This window comes from Camelus ferus, chromosome 13 (genome assembly GCF_009834535.1).
Source record: "Camelus ferus isolate YT-003-E chromosome 13, BCGSAC_Cfer_1.0, whole genome shotgun sequence".
NCBI classification, from domain to species: Eukaryota; Metazoa; Chordata; class Mammalia; order Artiodactyla; family Camelidae; genus Camelus; species Camelus ferus.
Window position 1 is genome coordinate 36,871,524 of NC_045708.1, and position 21,003 is coordinate 36,892,526.

Consider the following 21,003-nt stretch of genomic DNA (forward strand, 5'->3'; position numbering starts at 1 on the left):
TGAAGGTGACGACCACTGAGGCAGCAGAGTGGCAGGGGATGGGGTGTTCTAGAGTTAGGGGCCGAGTTCAGAGGGTGTCTGGGAAGAGAAGCGGGAGCTGGAGGGAGCAGTGGTGAGTGAAGGAGGAGAAGGGTGCCAATTTGAGTGCAGTGCTGTGCACTGAGCCTAGGCAGCCACCATCCCTCTTTGCCTGTGCACAGGACAGTGCTTGGGTGTGCCCTTCAGTTGCCTAGGTGTAAGGGAAGTCCCCACACATCCATTTTCTTGGAAAGACAACATAGTCACTTTAATCTGACACTTAGATGCTCTATTTGAGGGAGAGTGTTTCTCAGCTGAAGACGAATTTTTGCAGGGTGTGGGTACTTGCCAGGGCCAACTCTGCCAGGGAGTAAGGGGGACACCTGAGACTATGGGAGGGAACAAGCAGGGACAGACTTCATCCCATGGGGGAAAAGGGAGTTGAAAGGAATAGACCTGGCCCAGGTCTACCTGGACAGGTGCCTGATGTCATAAGTCCTAATGTAATCGTCCTGGTTATACTATTGTTAGGTAATTAGACAAGCGGGGGCACCGGGAAGATAGGTGGAAGAGAGGGAGGATGGTCCGGAAGATGGCATTATGCCCGCCTCCAGCATAGAGACTGTATTTCTTCTAAATGAGAGCCAGCAAGAAACTGGTTAAAACCCTGAAAGGACTTGACCAGCACTAACAATGTTCATTGTATTATAATTAACATTGCGGTTTAGGTTCTTGCCCCCACCCCCCACCCCCACGGGTTTTTCCTGTATACACCTTGGGTAAGGACATGCCCAAAGGGCCCAAACATGACTAAGTATTCCAGGGACAAAAGCCATCAATCAATCAAAAGACCACCTCTAAGTGAGGGTATAAGAGAAGGGGAGACAAAAGCCACTGCTTTCCTCCCTTTGGATCAGCCTGCCTGCATTCCTTGGGGCTATATTTTTCTTTCCTTTTAAATAAATCTTTTAAAATCTTTCGCCACACGATGCACCATCTCCCAGCTGCAAACTTTTCTTTCGGGTATGACAAGAACCAAGGTCTTTATCTTTTGGAGTAACACTATAACCAGCCAGTTAGTAGGCTGGGGGAAGGATTTTACCTAGAGCAGTAGGTTTCTGCACTGCTGTTCAACTGGGAAAGGGCTGATCTTGGAAAAGGAAAGAAGGGCTTGGTTGTCCTGGGATAAGCCAGACATTTCCTCCTCTCTCCTGGGAAAGAAGATGCTGGAAGACATACAGAAGTGGAGGTTTTGCAGGAAGGCTCCTTCCAGGATGGCTAAGGGACTTGGAGAGGAGGCCCAGGGATCATAACGCTGTTGCTCATTCCTTGCTTCCTAAGGTGCTCTTAAAATTTATAGCCTGGTCGTAGTCAAGTGGTGGCGAGTTATGGGAAGGGTCTATCCCACCCCAGGGATGGGGTGGTGATAAAGTGAAGAGCCCATCTCTGTGAAATATACAGGATGACAGATAACGATAGGTGTGCCTCCCACAGCCTCCATGAGAGAATGGGGAAGCCACCATCGCAGGAGGGTGGTGGGTGGCACAGGCCTCGAGAAGGGTTGACAAGGGACTAGTTCCCAACTCCCTAGGTGTCGACAACAGCTGGAAGACTGAGACAGATACAGGGGTGCTCCAAGGAAATCATAATGCATGAAGCTATGGCTTTATTTTAAGGTCTGCTATGTAACCACATATATGCTACACCCCCCACCCCCCAACAAATACACGCTTATTTTTAAAGAACTTTCTTCTGTCCTCCCCAGCCCCATGGACTGAATGGGAGGTGCATCCTCTTCCTGGTCCCACCTCTCAGGACACAGTAATTGGTTAAGGAAGGGCCAATCAGAATATTTCCCAGAGCTTTATCAGACTGGAGCTGATGGAGAAGCCCCTTCCTCTCCTGGCCTGGGGAGACTGATCATGATAATCAGTAACACTGCTGGGTATAGCACTGACTATGCGACAAGGACAGTTCTCTGTGCTTTACATAAACTAATTCATGCCATTCTTACAACAATCCTGTGAGGCAAGTCCTACCATTACCCTCACTTTACAGATAAGGAAACTGAGGCACAGAGAGGTTAAATAACCTGTCCAAGGTCACACTGCTGGAAAGTCCCAGAGTCAGGATTCAAAAGCAACCTATGTGGCTCCAGAGAACTTTTTCACTGCTTTCTCTTACTGTCCCAGGACGTGAGCTTGGGAGCTGCTGGCAGCCGTGCCTTACACTGAGGGGAGCAGTAGGTAAGCTGAGAATGGTGCTCATTAGGAGAGAATGGAGCTGACCGCAGTCAGAAGGTGAGCTGAGAAGCAGAAATTTTCAGAGGAAGGATACAAGCAACTCAAGTAACTAGAGCCAGAGATTTGAAGATATTTCAGGAAATGTGGCAGGCAGCAATCTGAAATTGCAGCCTAAATACTCTATTTCCCATTGACCTCAAGAAAGGGACCAAAAATGTCCCGAATCAGAATCCCTGCAAAACTAATCAATGGGGACAAAGGTTACTTGGAGATTTTCTGTGGTGTCCTCACCAGGGATTGGGGATGTGCTTCCCACACCAGAGCCCTCTCCACCCTGTGCAGCTGCCCTCAGCAACAGGGTGTAAATTGGAATCCTGGGGTCATAGCTTCAGCACTGTAGAAACTTGGAATTTTAAATCGCGAGTCTGGCGATCACAGATGCCTCAACCGACAGGATCTGAGAATCACAGAGGTGAAAACTCAGCACTAGCTTTGAGTCTAGATCCAGGCCCAAGGAAGGGACCCCATAGCAGCCCAAGGATTCCAATTGCCAAATTCAAAACTCCCTACCCGGAGGCATCTGAGAGCTCTTTGAGCTCAGGCTCAAACCAAGAGCAGGAACCCTGTTGACAGCAACCCCAGCAGGTCCCTAGCCTCTTCAGCTGGATCCCTCTGTTCTTGGGGCAGCCCCTCCCTCCCACAGCAGCTCTGCCACTGAATTACTCCCTCAGAAGCATTCTGCCTGCCTGCACTTCCTCCTCTGTTCCTGGTGCTGTCTCCTACAGGAAGTAGCCATGAGTGGAGGTTACTGGTATGTCTGGGAAGGGACCATGTTTGTAGGCTGAGTAGGTGGCCTTCCCCATCTTAAGATGCTCGGGTGTGATTTCCTTCTCATGACAGTTCCTGGCTAGCCACTCCTGTGCCTGGAATCCCACCACTGGCTCCCCAACCTTTCTGAATCCCCTCTATTCAATGCAAATACCTTACTTAGAAGGAAGATTACCTCATACTGCACACTCATGTTTATTGATCACTGGATATGCCCTAGTGGCTGTCTGTTAGGTCCTTTACCAGTGTTGCTTCACTAGGTCTCCCCATGGCTCAGTGAGCAGCTATTATTTCACAGCTGAGTAAACTGAGGCTCCCACAGCTCAGGTGAGCCAGTATGTAAGTGGCAGAGCAGGCGCTGAGCACCCTCCGAAGCCCTTCACCCTCGGGCCAGGCTGTGGGAGACAAGGCAGTGTGGTGGGTGAGGGTGGAGAAGTCACAGGCCCAGAGCTGAGAGAATGGAGGCCGGGTTTGTTGCTCAGGTGTGAGACTCTGTGATGGCAGCTGGAAGTCAGAATTCTCTGGGTATTTGTGTCCAGCAAGTTCTAGCTGAAGTATAAAGACTCGTTCAGGCCCTCACAGACATTCCCTTGCACAGGCCAGTGCCGGACATGGGGGCCAGAGTCCCCTTCCTCTGCCCTCTTCACTGTCTCTCACCTCCTTCCCAACATTAATGACTCTGGGTCTCGCCCCCCAGCCTGTCATTCCCCACTCCTCGGTTCTTACTTCTTAGCTTCCATCCCCCATTCCCTCCATTCTCTGATCCACACCCCAGCATCTCTCCTGGATCATCATCATGCCAGCTCCCTTCCAGTCTCCTCGCCTCCCTCCACAAGTGACATCAGCGAAATGCACGCATTTGAAACTCAGAAGGCTCCTGGGTGCCTACAGGACGGAGCACAACCAGGTTCTTACAGGCAGGGCAGCCCGGCCAGAAATCCATGTGGACACAGCCACTCCTCACCACCCAACCAAGGGATCCCACCCTGCTCAGAAATCAGTCCGTCATGTCTTCATCAAAACTGAAGCATTCTGTCCTGGGCTCTGGGGACATGGGGGCAGATGAATCCTGTCCCCGCTGTATGTAGCAGGGAGACAGAAAGGGGTGACCATGACCCAGTGTTAAAAATGGTCTGTTGTCAGCAAAATCCTGTCTTCATTTGGTAGCAGGGTCATCTTTTAATAGGCAAATACCCTCCCTAATGCCCTCTAGTGGCTTCCCAACATAATGAAATCCAAACTGCACTGTTCTGGGCAGCCTGCCCTCTGGATCCCCGCAGGCAGTGATCCTCATCCACTCACACATCTTTCTGCGCCTCAGACACACCTCAGGCTTTGATAGGAACTACCTTCACTGCTGGGAATGCTCTGGGCATGATGGCTTTTACTGTCCATCACATCGTTCTATTTTAAGCATTGCACAGCAACTGTTTCTGGTGTTTACTTGTTTATTTGCCTACTTGTTTAGTCTGTCTTTCCCACTAGAACATAGTCTCCTGAGAGCAAGGACTTGTAAGTCTGAAGTAATGCCACATCCATAGCATGTAGTATGATGCCTGGAACATGGTATGTGCTCAACGATGTTTGTTGAAAGACTGAATGAGAGCCATGAGAGGGAAGCAAACATGCTGGAGCCCTGAAAGCCCCTGAACCTGACTCAAGGGTGGGGTCAGAAAAGCTCTCTCAAAGATGTCACCCAAAATTGAGTCTTACGGGGTGACGATCAGTAGTGGAGGATGGCATTTCAGGCAGAGGCAGTCCTGAGCAGCCTGGCACAATTGTGAGAGCCCTATAAAACCAGCCGTTGTTGTTGGACCAGAGTGAGGGTCAGGGAGTGATGGGAAACAGGCCTACACAGGTCATAGCCTGTCCCCTCAAGAGCCTTCAACTTTAACCTCTAGGTGATAGAGAGCCATGGAAGAGTTTTAAAGCAGAAAAATGACATGGTCTGGTTTGTGCTTGAGAAACAACCAGATGCATGGAAAGGGGGAGACTGGACAAAATGGGGAAGTCGGGGGCTGTTGCAGTAGTCCAAGAGGAATGAACAGCTTTAATCAGCAGAACTTGGAGACCACTGTGGAGGTGAGGGAGGGAGGTGAGAAGAATGACTCCCAGGTTCTGGGTTTGGGCAACTGAGTGGATGACTATGCCATTCATTGAGTTGGGGACACAGGGGGAGGAACAGGTTCCGGGGTGAAGACGTGAAGTTGGGAGCTTGCCGAGTTTGATGTGCTCATAGTTGGAGGCTCTGGGAGGGCAGTTAGATTGCCCTTCTCCAGGGAATAGCAGGGTGGGCTTTAAATATGTAAAGAAAATGAATTGGAGGTGACATACTGGAGGCAATGACACCCCTAGAGGGTTGACACACTGGAGGAGCTGTGGTGCACTTAATTTCACCATGGACAGGCACTGGGACCCAGGATTTCCTTCCACACTGCTGCCGCCAGTCATGGACGGCCTCTCGGGGGAGGAGGAGCTCACTGTCAGCTCTCAGCTCTCACCTATGTAGGCACACAGGCTGCCCACGTCTCCACTCATGCAGCCCTGGGGGGACCAGGAGCGTGAGCGGCACTGCTGAGGAAAGACGTGGCTGCCCAAGCCTGACTCCCATCCCGCCTAAGGTCCAGCTCATCTGAGTCGCCTTCACAGGTGGCCCACCCTCCGTTGGGACCCAGGTAATGGGGCCGTATCTCTTTAACCCTAGGCCCAGCCCTGCTGGGGGCTATGACACGCGAGCAGGGGACACTTGGAAGGGGTGAGAAGCGCTGCACTGCCACTCCCCGGGCCCTCTGGCCGTTATCCCGCACCCAGCAGCCCGCAGACTGCTGTCTCCAGCTGTGCCACCTCAGCTGTCCCTGCCGTCGGCTGTTCCTCAGCTTCCCCTCCGTCCCAGCCCCAGCCTGGTACCTGCGGTCGCTTTTCCCGGAGGCCGCCCCCTTCCAGGCGGTCAGAAAGGCCATGGACGCGGGCCGGACTCGGATGGGGGCGCGGGCGGCCCCTCGTGGCGGCGGTGGCGGTAGCGGCAGCTCCCGCGGCAGTACCTGGATAGGGTGGGCGGGGCGGAACCCGTGGCTCCGCCCCTTCGCGGCGGGGAGCCTCCCTGCCTGGAAGGGCGTCGGTGTCCCAGGGGCGGACCTGGGGTCCCAGGACAAGACTGCTATCCACCAGAGCCATCGAGACCACGCATTAGTCACAAGGAGAAATTGAAGCCCACCCAGGACGACAAGGGATTTTGTCCAAGGCAACACAGGGCCAGTGACACCACCCACCTCAAGGCCCTCCACTCCCACTATAGAGCCTGACCATTATCGATGGACAATGGTGTCACTTAGGCCCGTCCCGCCTGTCTAAGTGCAGAACGTGCCTTGCCAGGGCTGTACCTGAATGGGGTCAGGGGCTTGGGACTGTCCCCAAGTGCAGGGCACAAAGCAGGAGGGGCAGGCAAGGGAGCGGAAAGATAGGAAGGCGCTGCTTAGGCCTGGGAGTGGAGGCTGCTGGCCAGGCAAGGCACTGGGATATGACCCTGTTCACAGACTTGTGATTCTCAGCACCTGGCGGGGAGGTGGGGGACAGAGAATGAAACTGTCTACAGTACAGACTTTCTTTGGAACCCCATGTTTTGCTTCAGATCATGTGCGTTGTTATTTTAAACAATTGCTAACTAGAAGAATCAGCTCTGGAGCAATATGAGCCTCTGACAGTTCAGTCCTGCAGGCTTCCATGGGAGGCTCAACCAAGGGCAAGGATCCAGTAAGCACCTTGCAGAGGTACTTGAGAAGGAGCACCCCAGGCCAGTGTGAAGGATGGATTCAGAGGTCCCTGGAGACTTCTCTTTGGGAGGGAGGATAGGGGTGAATACAGGGCAGGGGCAGGGGGCTTAGGGACTGTTTCTGTCAACTTTGGGGCAGGGTCTGTATCCCAGGCACTTGTGCAACACAAACTGTTGTCTAATAAATGGTGACTAATTCTAATGTGCCAAGCCCTAAGCCAGGTGTTTTGCATAAATTCTCATTTAACTTCATCTAATTACTTACCCCCATTATTGATGAAACTGAGATTCAGAGGGGTTGACTGACTTCCCTGAGACCAAGCCTTATACTCCTACCCAGATCTTAGACCTATCTGGGGCTTCCCTCTTTCCCCCTTTCTGGGGTCTGTAGGTGGGTGGGGCATGGAGTGGGAGGCCTGGGCAAAGCAGAGAGCAGAAGCCTCAAGGATCATCTGGGCAGTTTCTCTCACTTTTCCTTGGTAAGCAGCAGAAAAAATGTGACCTTTCCCCTTTTCTCTGAGCACGCATGTCATGGTCTTGACAGAGCAACAAGGGCCTGAGAATGCTGCCTATCTGACCACAAAGCTAAAGCTTCCAGATCTGGAAATTCTGGTTGAGGGCCCAAACCCCTCAGCCCACAGAGATTTGCAGAGCTTGTCAGCAATGGGCACTGCAGATAGACAACTTCCTCCTGGGCTCACAGGCATGAATACAACAGGGCCTCAGAATCCTGGTCTCCCAGAGGGCCAGAGCCCAGCCTAATCCCAGGCGAGATTAAAGTCCCACCTAGTCTCCAAGACCACAGCCAACACCACTTGCTACTGGCAGTCCTACATCTCCCTAACGGAGGCCATCTCCCTCTTCAGAGGTTACATTTTTGTCTCTCTCACAGCACTTAGCACTACACACTTTCTAAGCCTTGTATTAGCTATCAATGACCATATTAGTTTCAGATCTCTATCTGAAGGTACAGACTGTCTCACATTTGTGTCTTCCACAGAGCCCAGCACCATTGTTACACATAGGAGTTACTCAATGTTGAGAAAAGGAACTAATATTTATCGTTTCTGCTCAGTGGTAGGCACTATGCTGAGGGCCTTAACATACTCTACTTCTAATCCAGACAACTCTGTTTTGAGAATATTTGAGTCAGAAGTTTAGAAATTAGATCAAATCAGGAACTAGGATTCAATCCAAGGATTCTTAAACTTCAAGGCTTGTTTCCTGTTCTCCTTTTTCTTTGACACCTTCATCATCATCTTCTTCTTTATCTTCATCACCATCATTTGTTCAGAACTTTGTTAGGCATTATTCTAAACCCTTCCCATGTATCAACTCATTCCATTCTCAAAACAATCCTATCAGGTATGTCCTTTTACAAGCCCAATTTTTATAGTTGAGAAAGTGAGGCAGCAGATAAGCAACCTGCTCAAGGTTACAACAGCTAGTTAAGTGGCAGAGTTAGGACTCAACCCAGCAGCCTGACTTGAGCTGTATCTTAACCTCAGCCCTGGACTGCCTGCCACACAAAGCAGTTAGAATGCACACAGCATTTACAAACCACTTTCCCAAAGCTTATCATTTAAGCTTATCACATTTTGAATCTCACAACCCCAAAGGTAGAGCAGGTTTTCTTCTTTCCCTTGTTCTGGAGCCAGACTGCCTGGGTTAGAATCTGGGCCTCACCACCTTATAGGCTGCTATGACTTTAGGTGAGTTACTTAATCTCTCTATGCTTTGGTTTTCTCATTTGTAAAATGGGGATAACACCACCTATCACAAGGGTTGTTGTGAGGACTAAGTGAGTTAATGCAAACAAAAGAGAACAGTGCTGGACACACGGTGTGTGTTGTGTGTACCTCCTACTATGTGATAGTTTTATCCAGGATCAGCGGGGAATGTTTGGTATCAATATAATTTCGAGATAGATGAAGTTTTCCCATTAATTGAACCATACATAGACATGTTTCCTAAAATGCATTATTACTTTGTCTTCTCAAACACAGACATGACAGCTTTTACTTAGTGAATATCTGCCACGTAACAGCAATGAAGACTTTATATCCATCATCTTTTATCCTCACAACAACCCTGTGAAGTAACTATTATCCCCACTGAGGACCAGAGAGGTTAAGAGATTTATCCAAAGTCACAAAGCTAGCAAATTACCATTTGCCAGGAATCTTCTCAGGAAGCTATGATACATCAGGGTTTTCTTTGAGAACCTCAGTTCTTGCTTAGGGCCTGTGTTTGACCTCTGTTGACACTTAAGCTCAAAGGGCTGCCTTTAATGCCAAGGGTGCAAAAGGCAGCCTGGTGTGCTGGAAGAGCAGCTCTCAGAGCCGAGACACCTGGGCTGGAAGCTGGCTTGTTCTCTCATAGGTTGGGGGGTCTTGGCCAAGTCACTGCCATCTCTCTATACCTCATGTTTCTGTTACAGTGTTGTGAAGATTAAATGGGGTTATTTATATTCAGAGTCTTGGTGCCAGGCTCAGAGGTCTTCAATAAGTGTCAATAAGTAACTTGTCTCTTTTCCTTTTTATAAAATAACTTAGTCTTTTCAAGTTCTGACTCCAGAGGAAACAGAAAGGAGAGGCTGAAGCTAAGCCTTCAGGTCTTGGGCAGCTGAACACTTTCTATACACTTATTGGAACGGGGAAGAAAAATAGGTGGGGTCTTTCTGCAAAGACACACCTTCCCCTCCATTAGATCATCTTTTACATTATTAACCTGGATACACACAACATTTGGGCCCACACTGCTTACTTGAAAAGAGATGTTTTAAAAAATTAGTGGATTTTTGACATTTTATCTTGTGACCTGGTACATATTCAGTAACAAATTCTATTTCATGATTTTTAAAGTGCTGATCCTTAACATACTGAAAAATTTACAAAGGAAATATAAAATTTGCTTCAACATAACAAGAGGGACATGGCTAGGAATATGGATAACATAAGATTAGATATGAATTGGTACCTATTGAAGCTGATTATTGGTATGTGTGGGTTCGTCTACTTTAGAGACATACCTCATTTCATTGTGCTTTGCAGATACTGCATGTTTTACAAATTAAAGGTTTGTGGCAACTCTGTGATGAGCAAGTCTCTCAGCACTATTTTTTGAAACAGCATTTGCTCACTTTGAGTTTTTGTGTCACAGTTTGGCAATTCTTGACATATTTAAAACTTTTTCATTATTACATTTATTATGGTGATCTGTGATCAAGGATCATGGATACTATTATAATTGTTTTGGCATTTTTAGCAATGTTTTAGAAGTAAGGTATGTACACTGTTTTCTTAGACATAAGGTTACTGCACACTTAACAGACTACAGAGCAGTGTAAACGTAACTCTTACATGTACTGGGAAGCCAAAAAAATCCTGTGACTTGCTTTATTGTGATACTCGCTTTATCGTGGTAGTCTGGAACCAAATCTGCACTATCCCCATGGTATGCCTCTGCAACTCTGTTTACATTTTTCCCAAGCTGCTTGATTTACTAAATCAATTCCACAACTCAACTAATGTATTATAACCTGTTGTTTGAAAAACATCAAGTTAGAGAGGATTCCAAAAGGATTCCATATGCTACACTCACATTAAAGTACGTTATTTCCTTCAAGAAGCATTTTCTCAAGATTTTGTTTAAAGAGGGAAAAAACCAAGCTTGCATGTTCAGGCCATTACTGATTTAATACCAATCAGAAATTAAGGTTATGAAGGAAAAGCCTCCTGAAAGGTTAAGATTTTAACCTGAATATGATGGGAACAGAGGCATATTTTATTACAGGAGTGATAGGGGCAGATTTCAATTCTAGAAGAATCTGACTGCAGCATGGAGGATGGTTTGGAAGCAGAGAGAAAAACAGATTGGTGGCAAGGAGATTAGGAGGCTTTGGCAAAAGACTAATGAGAGATGATGAAGACCTGAACTGGGGCAGTGGCACTGGGAATGGAGAGGACAGATCTGAGAGATACTTAAAAGGCAGAATTGTTAGGTCATGTTGATAGTTTGGAGGAGGATGAGTCAGGGAGAAGTCTGGCACATATAGGCTCAATAAATGATAAGATCAGTGAAAGAATGAGTCAGAGCCCAGGGACTGAGATGTTTCACTAAGAACTCAGGAACTGGGGAAAGTCAGCCTTAGGAGGAGTTAAATACAGAGTCCATACACATGATGAAAGCAAAGATATGCAAAGTCACCCCAAAGAGACTTCACAGCTACCCAACCAGCCAAACCAGACTGTAAGCTGATTAAACATATTAGTCTAAAAAAACGTGTTCATCAGAGAGGCCAGGCAGCCCTGGCTGCAGAGAGTGAGAAGCCTCAAAGTAGGAGGCATCCAGGCACCAGCAAGGAGTCTTGTTCGACCAAATGTGGGCACTGTAAGCCCTATGGCAACTTTCACTGGAAACTGGCATTTTGGATTCTGCCTCAGTCCCTGTGAACTTGCTTAATGGGAGCTCCATTTCTCTTTTACTTATGAAGATCAGGTTTCTAAACATGAAGGTCAGACCTTGGACAAGGTTGAATTCACTAAAGTAACGAATGTCACTTAAATGGGGCTTCCTGGGAGACTGTCTGCCAGCCTTTCCCAGTCAACAGAGCCCTGACATCAAATGATGCGGCCTTGTGAAAGCTGTGTTTTTGTTTTGTTTATTTTTAAATTTCAACAGTTGCCACCTATGCCTTTAACTAGTGATGGGAGAATATAGCACTCCTATCATAATCTTCAGTATGCAGTGCTGTGAAATTAACTGTAGGTAATGTCTATCTCCCGACTACACCACTGATGCCAAAGTCCTCATATGAGTCTTCTCTGTCCCTGACCCAGCACAGTACCCAGAACACAATACAGTTTAGCAAAGGTGAATGGAATAACAATGATTGTCTTGCTGCATTTCCAAAACTCAGACAATAAAGGGCTTTCTGGCAGTAAGAGGTACACTATTGATCCATGCATCAAAAGTATTTTAATGTAAGTTTTCTTCAGCAAAGCAATCCACTGAGCATGGATTCTGGAGCTAGACTGCCTGGGCTTGAATCCTAGCTCTGACATTGTTAGCTCTGTGATCTTGGGCAAGTTGCTAAACCTTTTCTCACCTCAGCTTTCTCATGTGTAAAGGTGAGTAACAGTACCTAACTTAAAGGATTGTTATGGAGACTAAGATGAATCAGTACACAGAACTTACTCAACTTACAACGGAGTTAAATCTCCATAACTAAATCATAAGTCAAAATACCACAAGTCAAAAAGGCATTTCATTCACCTAAACTACTGAACATCAGAGCTTCGCTTAGCCTATCTTAAACATGCTCAGAACACTTATATTAGCCTACAGTTGGGCAAAATCATCTAACACAAAGTCTATTTCATAGTAGAGTGTTGAATATCTCATGTAATTTACTGAATGCTGCAGTGAGGGTGAAAAGCAGAATGGTGGTATGGGCGCCAATGGTTCTAAGCGTATCGGTTGTTTACCCTTGTGATCGTGCAGCTGACTGGCAGCTGTGGCAACTGCTCCTGCCCAGCACCACGAGAGGATCATACAGCACGTTGCTAGCGTGGGAAAAGATCAAAATTCAAATTTCAAGGTATAGTTTCTACTGAATGTGCATTACTTTTTCACCATCATAGAGTCAAAAAATCCTAAGTCAAACCATCATAAGCTGGGGACCATGTATATATTTAAAGTGCTTCAAATAGTACTGGCACATAGTAAGTGCTGTTTGCTTGCAATTATTATTTTTACAAATTCTATCCACAAGAAAGATTTGAGGTGTTTTACACTACGAAGCAGAATCTACAGATCTAATACAGAATGACAAGGTGCAACAGCACTGCAAATTAAGTGAGCACATCTAATAAAACTCACAGGAGAACAGAGAAACCTGGAGGTTAGCCTCTATTCTAGTGGTTCTCAAAGTGAGGTCCCTGGGCCAGCAATGTTAACATTATCTGGGAACTTACTAGAAATTCAGATTCTTGGGTCCCACTCTAGATCTAATGAAATCAGAAACTTTGTGGATGGGGTCCACAATCTGTACTTTAATAAGCCCTCCAGGCCATCCTGATGCTTGCTGAAGTTTGCAACCCCTCCTTTCCCCTCACCACCCATGTCTCATCAGACTCTAAAGCCTGTTAATTCTCTTAAATTAGTCCCCTTCTCTCAGGCCTCAGCCACGGTCATATTTTAGGTCCTTACCATCTCATCTGAATGACTTCAACAGCCTGTTTTGCCTGCTTTACCTCGTTTCCTCCTAAAGCAATCCTCCAAATCACCACCAATGAGATCTTTCTTTCATACAAACACAAACACTTCACGCTTTTGCCCGCAAACTGACACTCTAGTCATGCTGAAGGACTCAGTACTTGCTGCTTGCTAGCACACTGTATCGTGCCCTAGCCGGCCGTCTTCACAGAGCCACGGCCTCTGCCTGGAATGCCCTGTTTCTTCACCTGTGTGGCAAACTCTCCAAAATCTACTCTTTGTCTGCCTTTTAATGTATTCTTTCCAGAGCTCTACCAGCACTAATAAATTCTTTTTCATTTTTGCTAGTTTCTTGGTTTAAAATCTTGTATTTCTTTAATAAAAAAAAGGTTGACCATCTCCCCCATATTCTTATTTATCCCTTATGGTAATAGTAGTAACTAATAATGGTTGAGTACTTCCATTATCAGAAACTGTTCTAAATCCTGGTAAGGATTAAATAGGGAAATGAATTGGGAAATGTTTTATAAGCTACTATGTGCTATGCAGTAGGTTTATTTCATTAATCCTCAAGGGCAGAGATTACACTGATTATTCTATTTGTGATATTTCTCCTCCGGCTTCTCACCTTTAACAGGAATAGAGAGTAGTGGTCAAAACACTAGAGCCAGTCTCCTGGGTTCAAAGTCCAGCTCTGTCACTTACTGGTTACATAACTGTGGCCTAGTTAGGGCACCTCCTCTGTAAAATCGAGACAAAAATAGTACCTATATATTACAGGGTTACTTTTTTGAGGATTAAATGAAATAATATACATAAAGCACTAAGAATTCTGCTTGGAGCTTAATACATGTTACTTGTTGTTACTACTTATCACGTACCAATCCTAGCATTTCCTATAAGCAAAAATTTTCACACAAAATGAAACAAAGCACAGTGAGTTGGAAAGCATTATCATGTTTTAGAATCAAAGACACCAGAGTTCAATTCCTGGCTCATCTACTTATTAGCTGTGATCTGAAGCACATTATTTTAACTTTTTTGAGCCTCAGTTTCCCCATTTCTAAAAAAAGATGGTAATAATAGTACTACTTAGGGCTGTTACGAAGATTAAACAAGAAAACATATATAAAGTGCTCAGTATATTGCATTCAATAACCAACAGCTATTTTCACTATTAATAACATGGCTGAATTTGTTTGTTTAAAATAAACAATATTAAAAAGCTGTCAAATGCAAATCCTTCAGAACAATCCTGTGAGTTAGGTATTATGATGTTCATTAGATGAGGAAGATGAGGCTTAGGGAGGCTAAATAACTTTGTTGAAGTCGTCTTTCCTAAAATGGCAGACCAGGGATTCAATCCCAGTACTGTGTCATCTTTTTACACCACGATGCCTTCCTAGAGTCCATGACACAAATCCTCATTCAACAACTACATGCAAAGCCACTGATGTTTCAGGCACTGTCTCTATGCATACGCATTTCCTATCTTTCTTTCACAAAAACAGGACATGATAACTAAAAATAATAATTAACACATACTGAGTATTTATTCTATACCAGGTCCTCTCCCAAGCACTCTACACATATCAATCTGTGCTGATGGTATGCCTACCCCTCCTCGGACACAGCATGGACATCACAGAACCGTGCAGAACTCCATCTCAGACAGGATGTATGGACAGTAGGGTTTATTATTCTTTAAAGTGTATTGTTCTCATAATTACAGGCTACAATTCAGAAGTTTGAAACATAAGAGAAAATTCCATAAAGAGAACTCAAATAAACCTGAACAAGCGTGTAGAAGATGGTTAAAACTTTGTAAGTAGTACTACTGAGCTCTCAGGTACACTTATCTATCCTTTTCAGGCACAGGCTCTAGAGCCAGAGTCAACGATGTAAAATACGATCACAAATTACTCTAAGACATCATCCTACACAAGTGAGCATGGAGGTTTAGATATATATACATTTATATAATATATACATACTTTAATATTATATTGGTCCACTGAGTATACATATTTTAATAAAAGATAAGAATCTATGTAATCCAGTTAAACACACATAAGATTAGGGTACACTTATTACATCAAAAGTTGGTGTCTATAAGTTACAGATATTTAGTATTTCCCAGAGTGTTTTTTCAATTTAAAAAAAAAAACTTTAAAACCATTTCAAACATTTGTTCATTTTCCCAGTGCAAAAGAAGGTTGCTCAAGTCAACTTACCTTTTTCCTAAAGTTTAAGGGGAAGAAAAAAACCCAAAACCCACTACCTATCACAACTCCCAACACTCTCTTCTCAATCAGCTTCTGCAGTATATCCTTATCACTAGATTAGTTTATCAAAATTAAAGCCTTGTGACTATGATTCAGCCCTTGCTTCATATGTATGACTTTTATGCTGAAATGTTTCAATTTATAAAAGTAGAAAAAAGTTAGCAGTGCAAGAAAGTGGTTTAAGTTTGTTTCAAACTACAGCAGTCCAATTGTGTGTGGAGAGGAAAAAAGCACCATTTCAAGATGAAGTGAATTGGTTATTTTGGAATTTATTCATAGGCTAGGCAGTAAGTTACTCTGATTAACACAGATCAAATACCACCTTGACTTCATGACCACAGAAACATTTAATTAGTTTTTAGGTGCATTTTCCTTTATCTTGGTTTTCAATACATTTTCTAAGTCAGTAACTGATGTTAAAAAAGTTAAGATTACAATTTACAGCCTACTTTATAGTCCATTTTAAATTCAGCTTGTCTGCTAGGTTAGTTTTACAGGAGATAGGCTTTTAACACATAAAGAGCTTTGATAATTTGGCAGGTCTTTTCTCTTCCAATTAAAAAAAAAATTTTTTTTTTTGCTAGCCTGCCAAGTATTTATAGGTGAAAACATGAAGAGAATAAACTATTTGACTCCACAAAGATGGACAAAAAGCAATAATATGATTTAACACATGTCACTTTTTCATTTGTATTCAGTGAATGTTTTTACATTTCAAGTAATTGAGCCTTCATTAAAGAAAACAAAAATATATATACACAAAAAGTTAAAGTACCTTCCAGTTCTAGCTTGCTAAAGTTTCTTCTGCAAAAGTACAAAAATAAACCTACCATGAACAAAACAGGACAGTGCCATAGCAATGGCAGAATGGCCACTATGTTAAGACCTTTGCTTACCTTATATTGATGGGTATGTTTTAAGTGATAATTTTTCTCCACTCTCTCACACTTAAAATTATGGAGAGGTATCTTTTTATCTAAAACTCTTTAAATCCAGAGAAAAAATTTTAAAAATATATTTCACACATGAGGCTTTAATGTTTTTATTTAGGAAAAGACTGGGTCTGAAGCTATAATGGTTCAATCTAAAGCATCCCTTTTTCAATAGTGAAGTCAATTTATGCAATATATTTTTTCTTGTCTATAAAAAACAAGTTGAACAGTGTTTTGATTATAAGGAAATGCAAACATATACTTTAAACTAGCCAATTTGCTCTATCATAAAAAAAAAACAGATGTTCTTTCCCTTCCCCGCCCTCAACCATTCGAATCAGGGAGAATACTGCCAACTTTAAGAAACCCACTGGCTATCATCAGAGTAGCTACAGAATAAGGGTAGCACGGGGGTGAACAATTTCTCTCTATTCCAGAAGGCAGAAGCTTGGGTGCTCTAGCTTTACAAGTGAAAGTAGCACAGGCAGGCAAAAGCTTACACTAAGTGCACACCAGAAAAGGGCCCAGATGAAGCTGTCTGGGTTACTGCTTTTACAGGGGAAAAAAGAAAGACAAATCTAAAATGGAGTTAAAAAGAAAAAACTTTTGTCACATTTACAGGAATCTCAAACCTTTTGTATTCCCATGCTCATAGGTAGTTTTGATACACACTGTAAATAGCTTCAGAACTCAGGAAGGAGAGCACTGTGTGGCTGACAAAGGACAGCAGAATTCTTCATGCTTCTGATATCTCAGATTTGCTGAGTGCAATAGCCAGTTCTAAGTCTTCCTGCTCTTGCTGGTTCAGTCGGGCAAGCCTCTGCTCTTCCTCTCTCTCACTTTCCCTCTTGGCCCATTCGATCATATCTTCTTCAGAGGGATACTGCCATTTAAAAGACAAAATGAAGGAACAAACGAGCAAATTCATGAATAAGACAAACACAAAGAAAAGAAGAAAAAAAGCTTTTACAAAAGGACATTTAACTACTTGTCTCACCTAATGGACTCTGGAAATAGTCTTATTTGTTACTTGTTAAAATTTTTTTCTCTAAAAACATGTTTAATCTGCTGTTAAAATATGATTTAATTTAAAAAATTAATGCAGTCTACAGACAGAGAATCTATAAAACTAAACATTAAAACATAATTTTTAAGAAGTAGAAATGCTGGGGGGAGGGTATAGCTCTAGTGGTAGAACACATGCTTAGCATAACAGGGTCCTGGGTCCAATCCTCAGTACCTCTTCCAAAAATAAAATAAATAAGTAAACCTAATTACCTCCCCCCTAAAAATAAAAAAATAAATAAATAAAGTAGAAATGCTTATGGTAAAGTAGGAGATTTAAAAACAGGAGAGGGCTAGCCTTTTTATTTAATATAAAACATTTACTACTTCAACTTTAGTGAACATCCTCACATGATAAATTATTTACAATTTAATCCCACTGGTGATTTCCTACTTTATCTTAGCCCATCAGCTACAGAAAAACTATGAGGCAAAGAATATGCTACACATAAATTTTGTTATACATAAAATAAGAGTACTGGGTATACTAAACAAGCTGTGGATCTAATCTTTTTTTTTTAAATGCATTATAAAGATTTTGACAAGCACTGAGAACTTTTTGACCCAGTCTAAACCTAAATAAAACCTTAATGCTGGTAATTATTAGGTCAAGGAAATATTTTTATCCACCCAAAACAGCAACCTTGGCAGATACTAAAAAAAAAAAAAAAAAATTCTACCTAGTTTCAAGTACTGTCATATAGAAGAGCACCATAACAGGATGAAATGAAAGAAACTGTCAAGCTTTTTGAAAATGCTAGCTTTTTCCTTCGGTAATCAGAGGGCTTTTGAAACTTATAACAGTTAAAAAATCTTTCATAATGAATAAAAAGACATTTTTATTATGAGCTGCTTAATATATACTATATTGAGATTTCTGAGTATGAAATAAGCAAAATGCCTCAGCTATTATTCAAGCCTTATTCCAATCAGGTTTTGACTCACTGAAATCATATTTAAGATAGTAAATGCCACAAACTGCCAGAAGGTTATTTTATATTAAGAGGATTATACCAGGAAGAGCAATTCTGGATTCTCTGCTTGAAACAATTCAAGTTCCACCTAACAAAAGTTAAGTCAGTATAATTCTGACACTCTGTTTTCCAATTCAAAATATTGATTCCTATTCTGCTCCTTCACATTCAAAAGAAACCACTGAAACTTAAGGGTAAAGATTCAAAAGCTGGGTAGCTCAGTCTAATTCTGTCTGCCTTAGTTGCATGCAGATTCCTGCCTATCTCCTTTCTAACTAGAAATGGCTGCAGGAATAAATTTACTGGTTCAAAGACCCAGTGCTACATTGAGGAAAACATGAGGCAGACAGTGGTCAGAGTCACCTGGCCACTAGATCTTCTATTTCCAAGATTATCTCAAGGGCTTAAAGTATTAAGTAGAGACGACTGCTTTGTTATAAAATAGACAGTGATAATGAAGCCATTTTGCCTGAAAAAAAAAATTCAGGAAAATGAAACATTATTAGTTATTCTAAGAATTTTACTTAAAAAAAAAAAAGCCTTGTTTTTACCTAAATAATGTTGGAATACATGTCATTGCTTAATGTCTGTTCAGTGACACTTCCATAATTGGTTGCCCCATTCTGTGACCTTATAGGTCCTGCCCATGCTCTTATCACAGCATCCTTCTGTTGCTTTTACTGGTCGGCCTATTTTAGTCAGCCCTTGGAGAATGAAGAGTAAATATGGAAGGCTAGAGAATTAAAGCCTTCCAAATAATTTAAGACTGTTTAGTAGGTCTTGACAATCAGATTTATTTAATAAAATTGACATTCACATTTTAAGAACAGTATTATATGAAACCACAGTTTTATTTTCTATTCAAAGAATTCCGGGCTCTACCTTCTCATATAATAGTTGCTGACTGGTCTCCAGAAATCATCAAGACTTTATACACAAACATAACATACACAGTTACAAGTACACAAACTCATTATTGGCATTATTCAACCAGAGGGCAGACAGCAAATGACTCTCTAATGGCCCATCATCCACAACAATTTGCAAAATAGTAACTGTTAGAATTTTATTTATATTGTTTACTGAGACTAAGAGAAGAGTTTTGCAAAAGAACTGGTATATGACCCCAAAACTAAGAGTACTAAAATCATTTGTGTAATGAAATAATTTTAGAACCAGCAAAAGAGAATCAAACAGAGGTTTTTTGGTATGCGGGAGGAAGAATAAAGATCATTTTTAATATGTTGGTAAATTTAGTTGAAATAATACAAATTTGGCAGACTCCAAAATAATTTCTGAAAACTCTTCAAACTATAAATGGAAAGATTTTCCCTCAAAACAGCCCATTCACAGTACTTACAGCACTGAAGTTAGCAAAATTGCTTGGGTCAGCCTCTTTATCGGTAGTGGTAGTGGTAGTAGAAGTGAATGGATCGCAAAACGTATCAGGATCTTTTTCTTTGGGGCTATCATTGCCTGGGAAAGGCTGAAATGGATCCTTCAGTTTAAAGGGATCAGAAGAATCCAATTTGTTGATGGGTCTTTTCCCTGGATCAAAATCATTACAGTTAACTCAATCAGCAAATATGGCAAACACAAACACACAAGAACATGAACACATGGAACATTAAGAACCAGGGGTGGGGACTGGGGGTCAGCACCTAAAACACGTTCTTAACATGGTCTTAAACAGCCACAGCCAACAGTCTGTCCTTAAAATTCTCACACACCACCTCTCAAATACATTCTACCTCTATGTAGCTAAATGGAAAAACAGCAATGGGGGAGGTGATGGGCCAGGAATCGTATTTGTCCAGAGTTAACCTTCTCTTCCCCAAAGCAGCATGTTCTCAAGAAGAGAGAGGGGAAGGGATAAAATAGGAGAATGACAAAGAATGACAGAAATGGCTTTTATTGTTATAACCTCTGCCTGATACAGTTCTCTATTAGTGGCAGTAAGGGCAAATGATCTTTGAAAAATGCCAATGTTCTTCTGCTTTTTCTTTGGGTCTGTATGTAACACTTGGGAGCATGAAATTAAAACTACTTTGGCATAGCCCACCTACTTCTTGCCATCCGCAATGTTTCAAACTGAAGAAGAGAATGTTTTGAAGTCCAGGGCTTAAATCTTTGTGGTTGCTGGTAAAATAATCTTTGACCAAACAAGAGCATACTGTTGCTCATTAATTCATCACCATTTTCAAACAAGTTCTCTAATTTTAAAGACTTAAACTTGTTGAATAAAGATAATAAGAATAGGTGTTAAAATATCTTCAAACATATATTTTTCCTAAAGATGCATTATGCTGGTAATAGCAATCAAAACAACAGATTCTTCCTCTCACTGTAGCAGCTTACAAAAGATGTTCGTGTCTCCTATCTCAGTGGATCCTTCCAACAATCCTATGAAGGGAGGCAACATCAGAACTGCTGCCACCATCTAACAGCTCAGATAGCTAAGGCTCACACACATGAAATCAAACACTCAATAGCATAGAGCTGGTCAGAGGATACCCAGAATTAGAACCCACATCTTTAACCTCCCAGTTAAACAAGCCATCCTTCTTTCCTTGATTTTTCTACAGTGATATCAAATCATCTTTCTTTCCTTGATTTTTCTATAGTGATATATCCTCACTTTGCTGAAGTCTTAGATTTAGTTACAGTACT

The 21,003-nt window shown here is 42.7% G+C and overlaps 2 protein-coding genes across 5 annotated transcripts in view; both read right to left on the reverse strand.

Moving 5' to 3' along the window:
• The window catches only part of TTC39A (tetratricopeptide repeat domain 39A), a 48,082-nt gene extending 41,961 nt beyond the window's left edge, over positions 1 to 6,121 (reverse strand). The window contains exon 1 of the mRNA XM_032494256.1: positions 5,997 to 6,121. Within this exon, the coding sequence (XP_032350147.1) occupies positions 5,997 to 6,049 (53 nt within the window). The 5' untranslated portion in view covers positions 6,050 to 6,121. The remainder of the gene's footprint in view (positions 1 to 5,996) is intronic.
• An 8,635-nt stretch (positions 6,122 to 14,756) lies between these two features.
• EPS15 (epidermal growth factor receptor pathway substrate 15) overlaps positions 14,757 to 21,003 on the reverse strand; it is a 123,055-nt gene continuing 116,808 nt past the window's right edge. For 3 of the 4 annotated variants that reach the window (XM_032494251.1, XM_032494249.1, XM_032494250.1), the window contains 2 exons: positions 19,694 to 19,881; positions 14,757 to 17,177 (listed from right to left, as the gene is read on the reverse strand). In XM_032494251.1, the coding sequence (XP_032350142.1) occupies positions 17,031 to 17,177; positions 19,694 to 19,881 (335 nt within the window). In that variant the 3' untranslated portion in view covers positions 14,757 to 17,030. The remainder of the gene's footprint in view (positions 17,178 to 19,693; positions 19,882 to 21,003) is intronic. The other variant, XM_032494252.1, reaches the window with a different exon arrangement.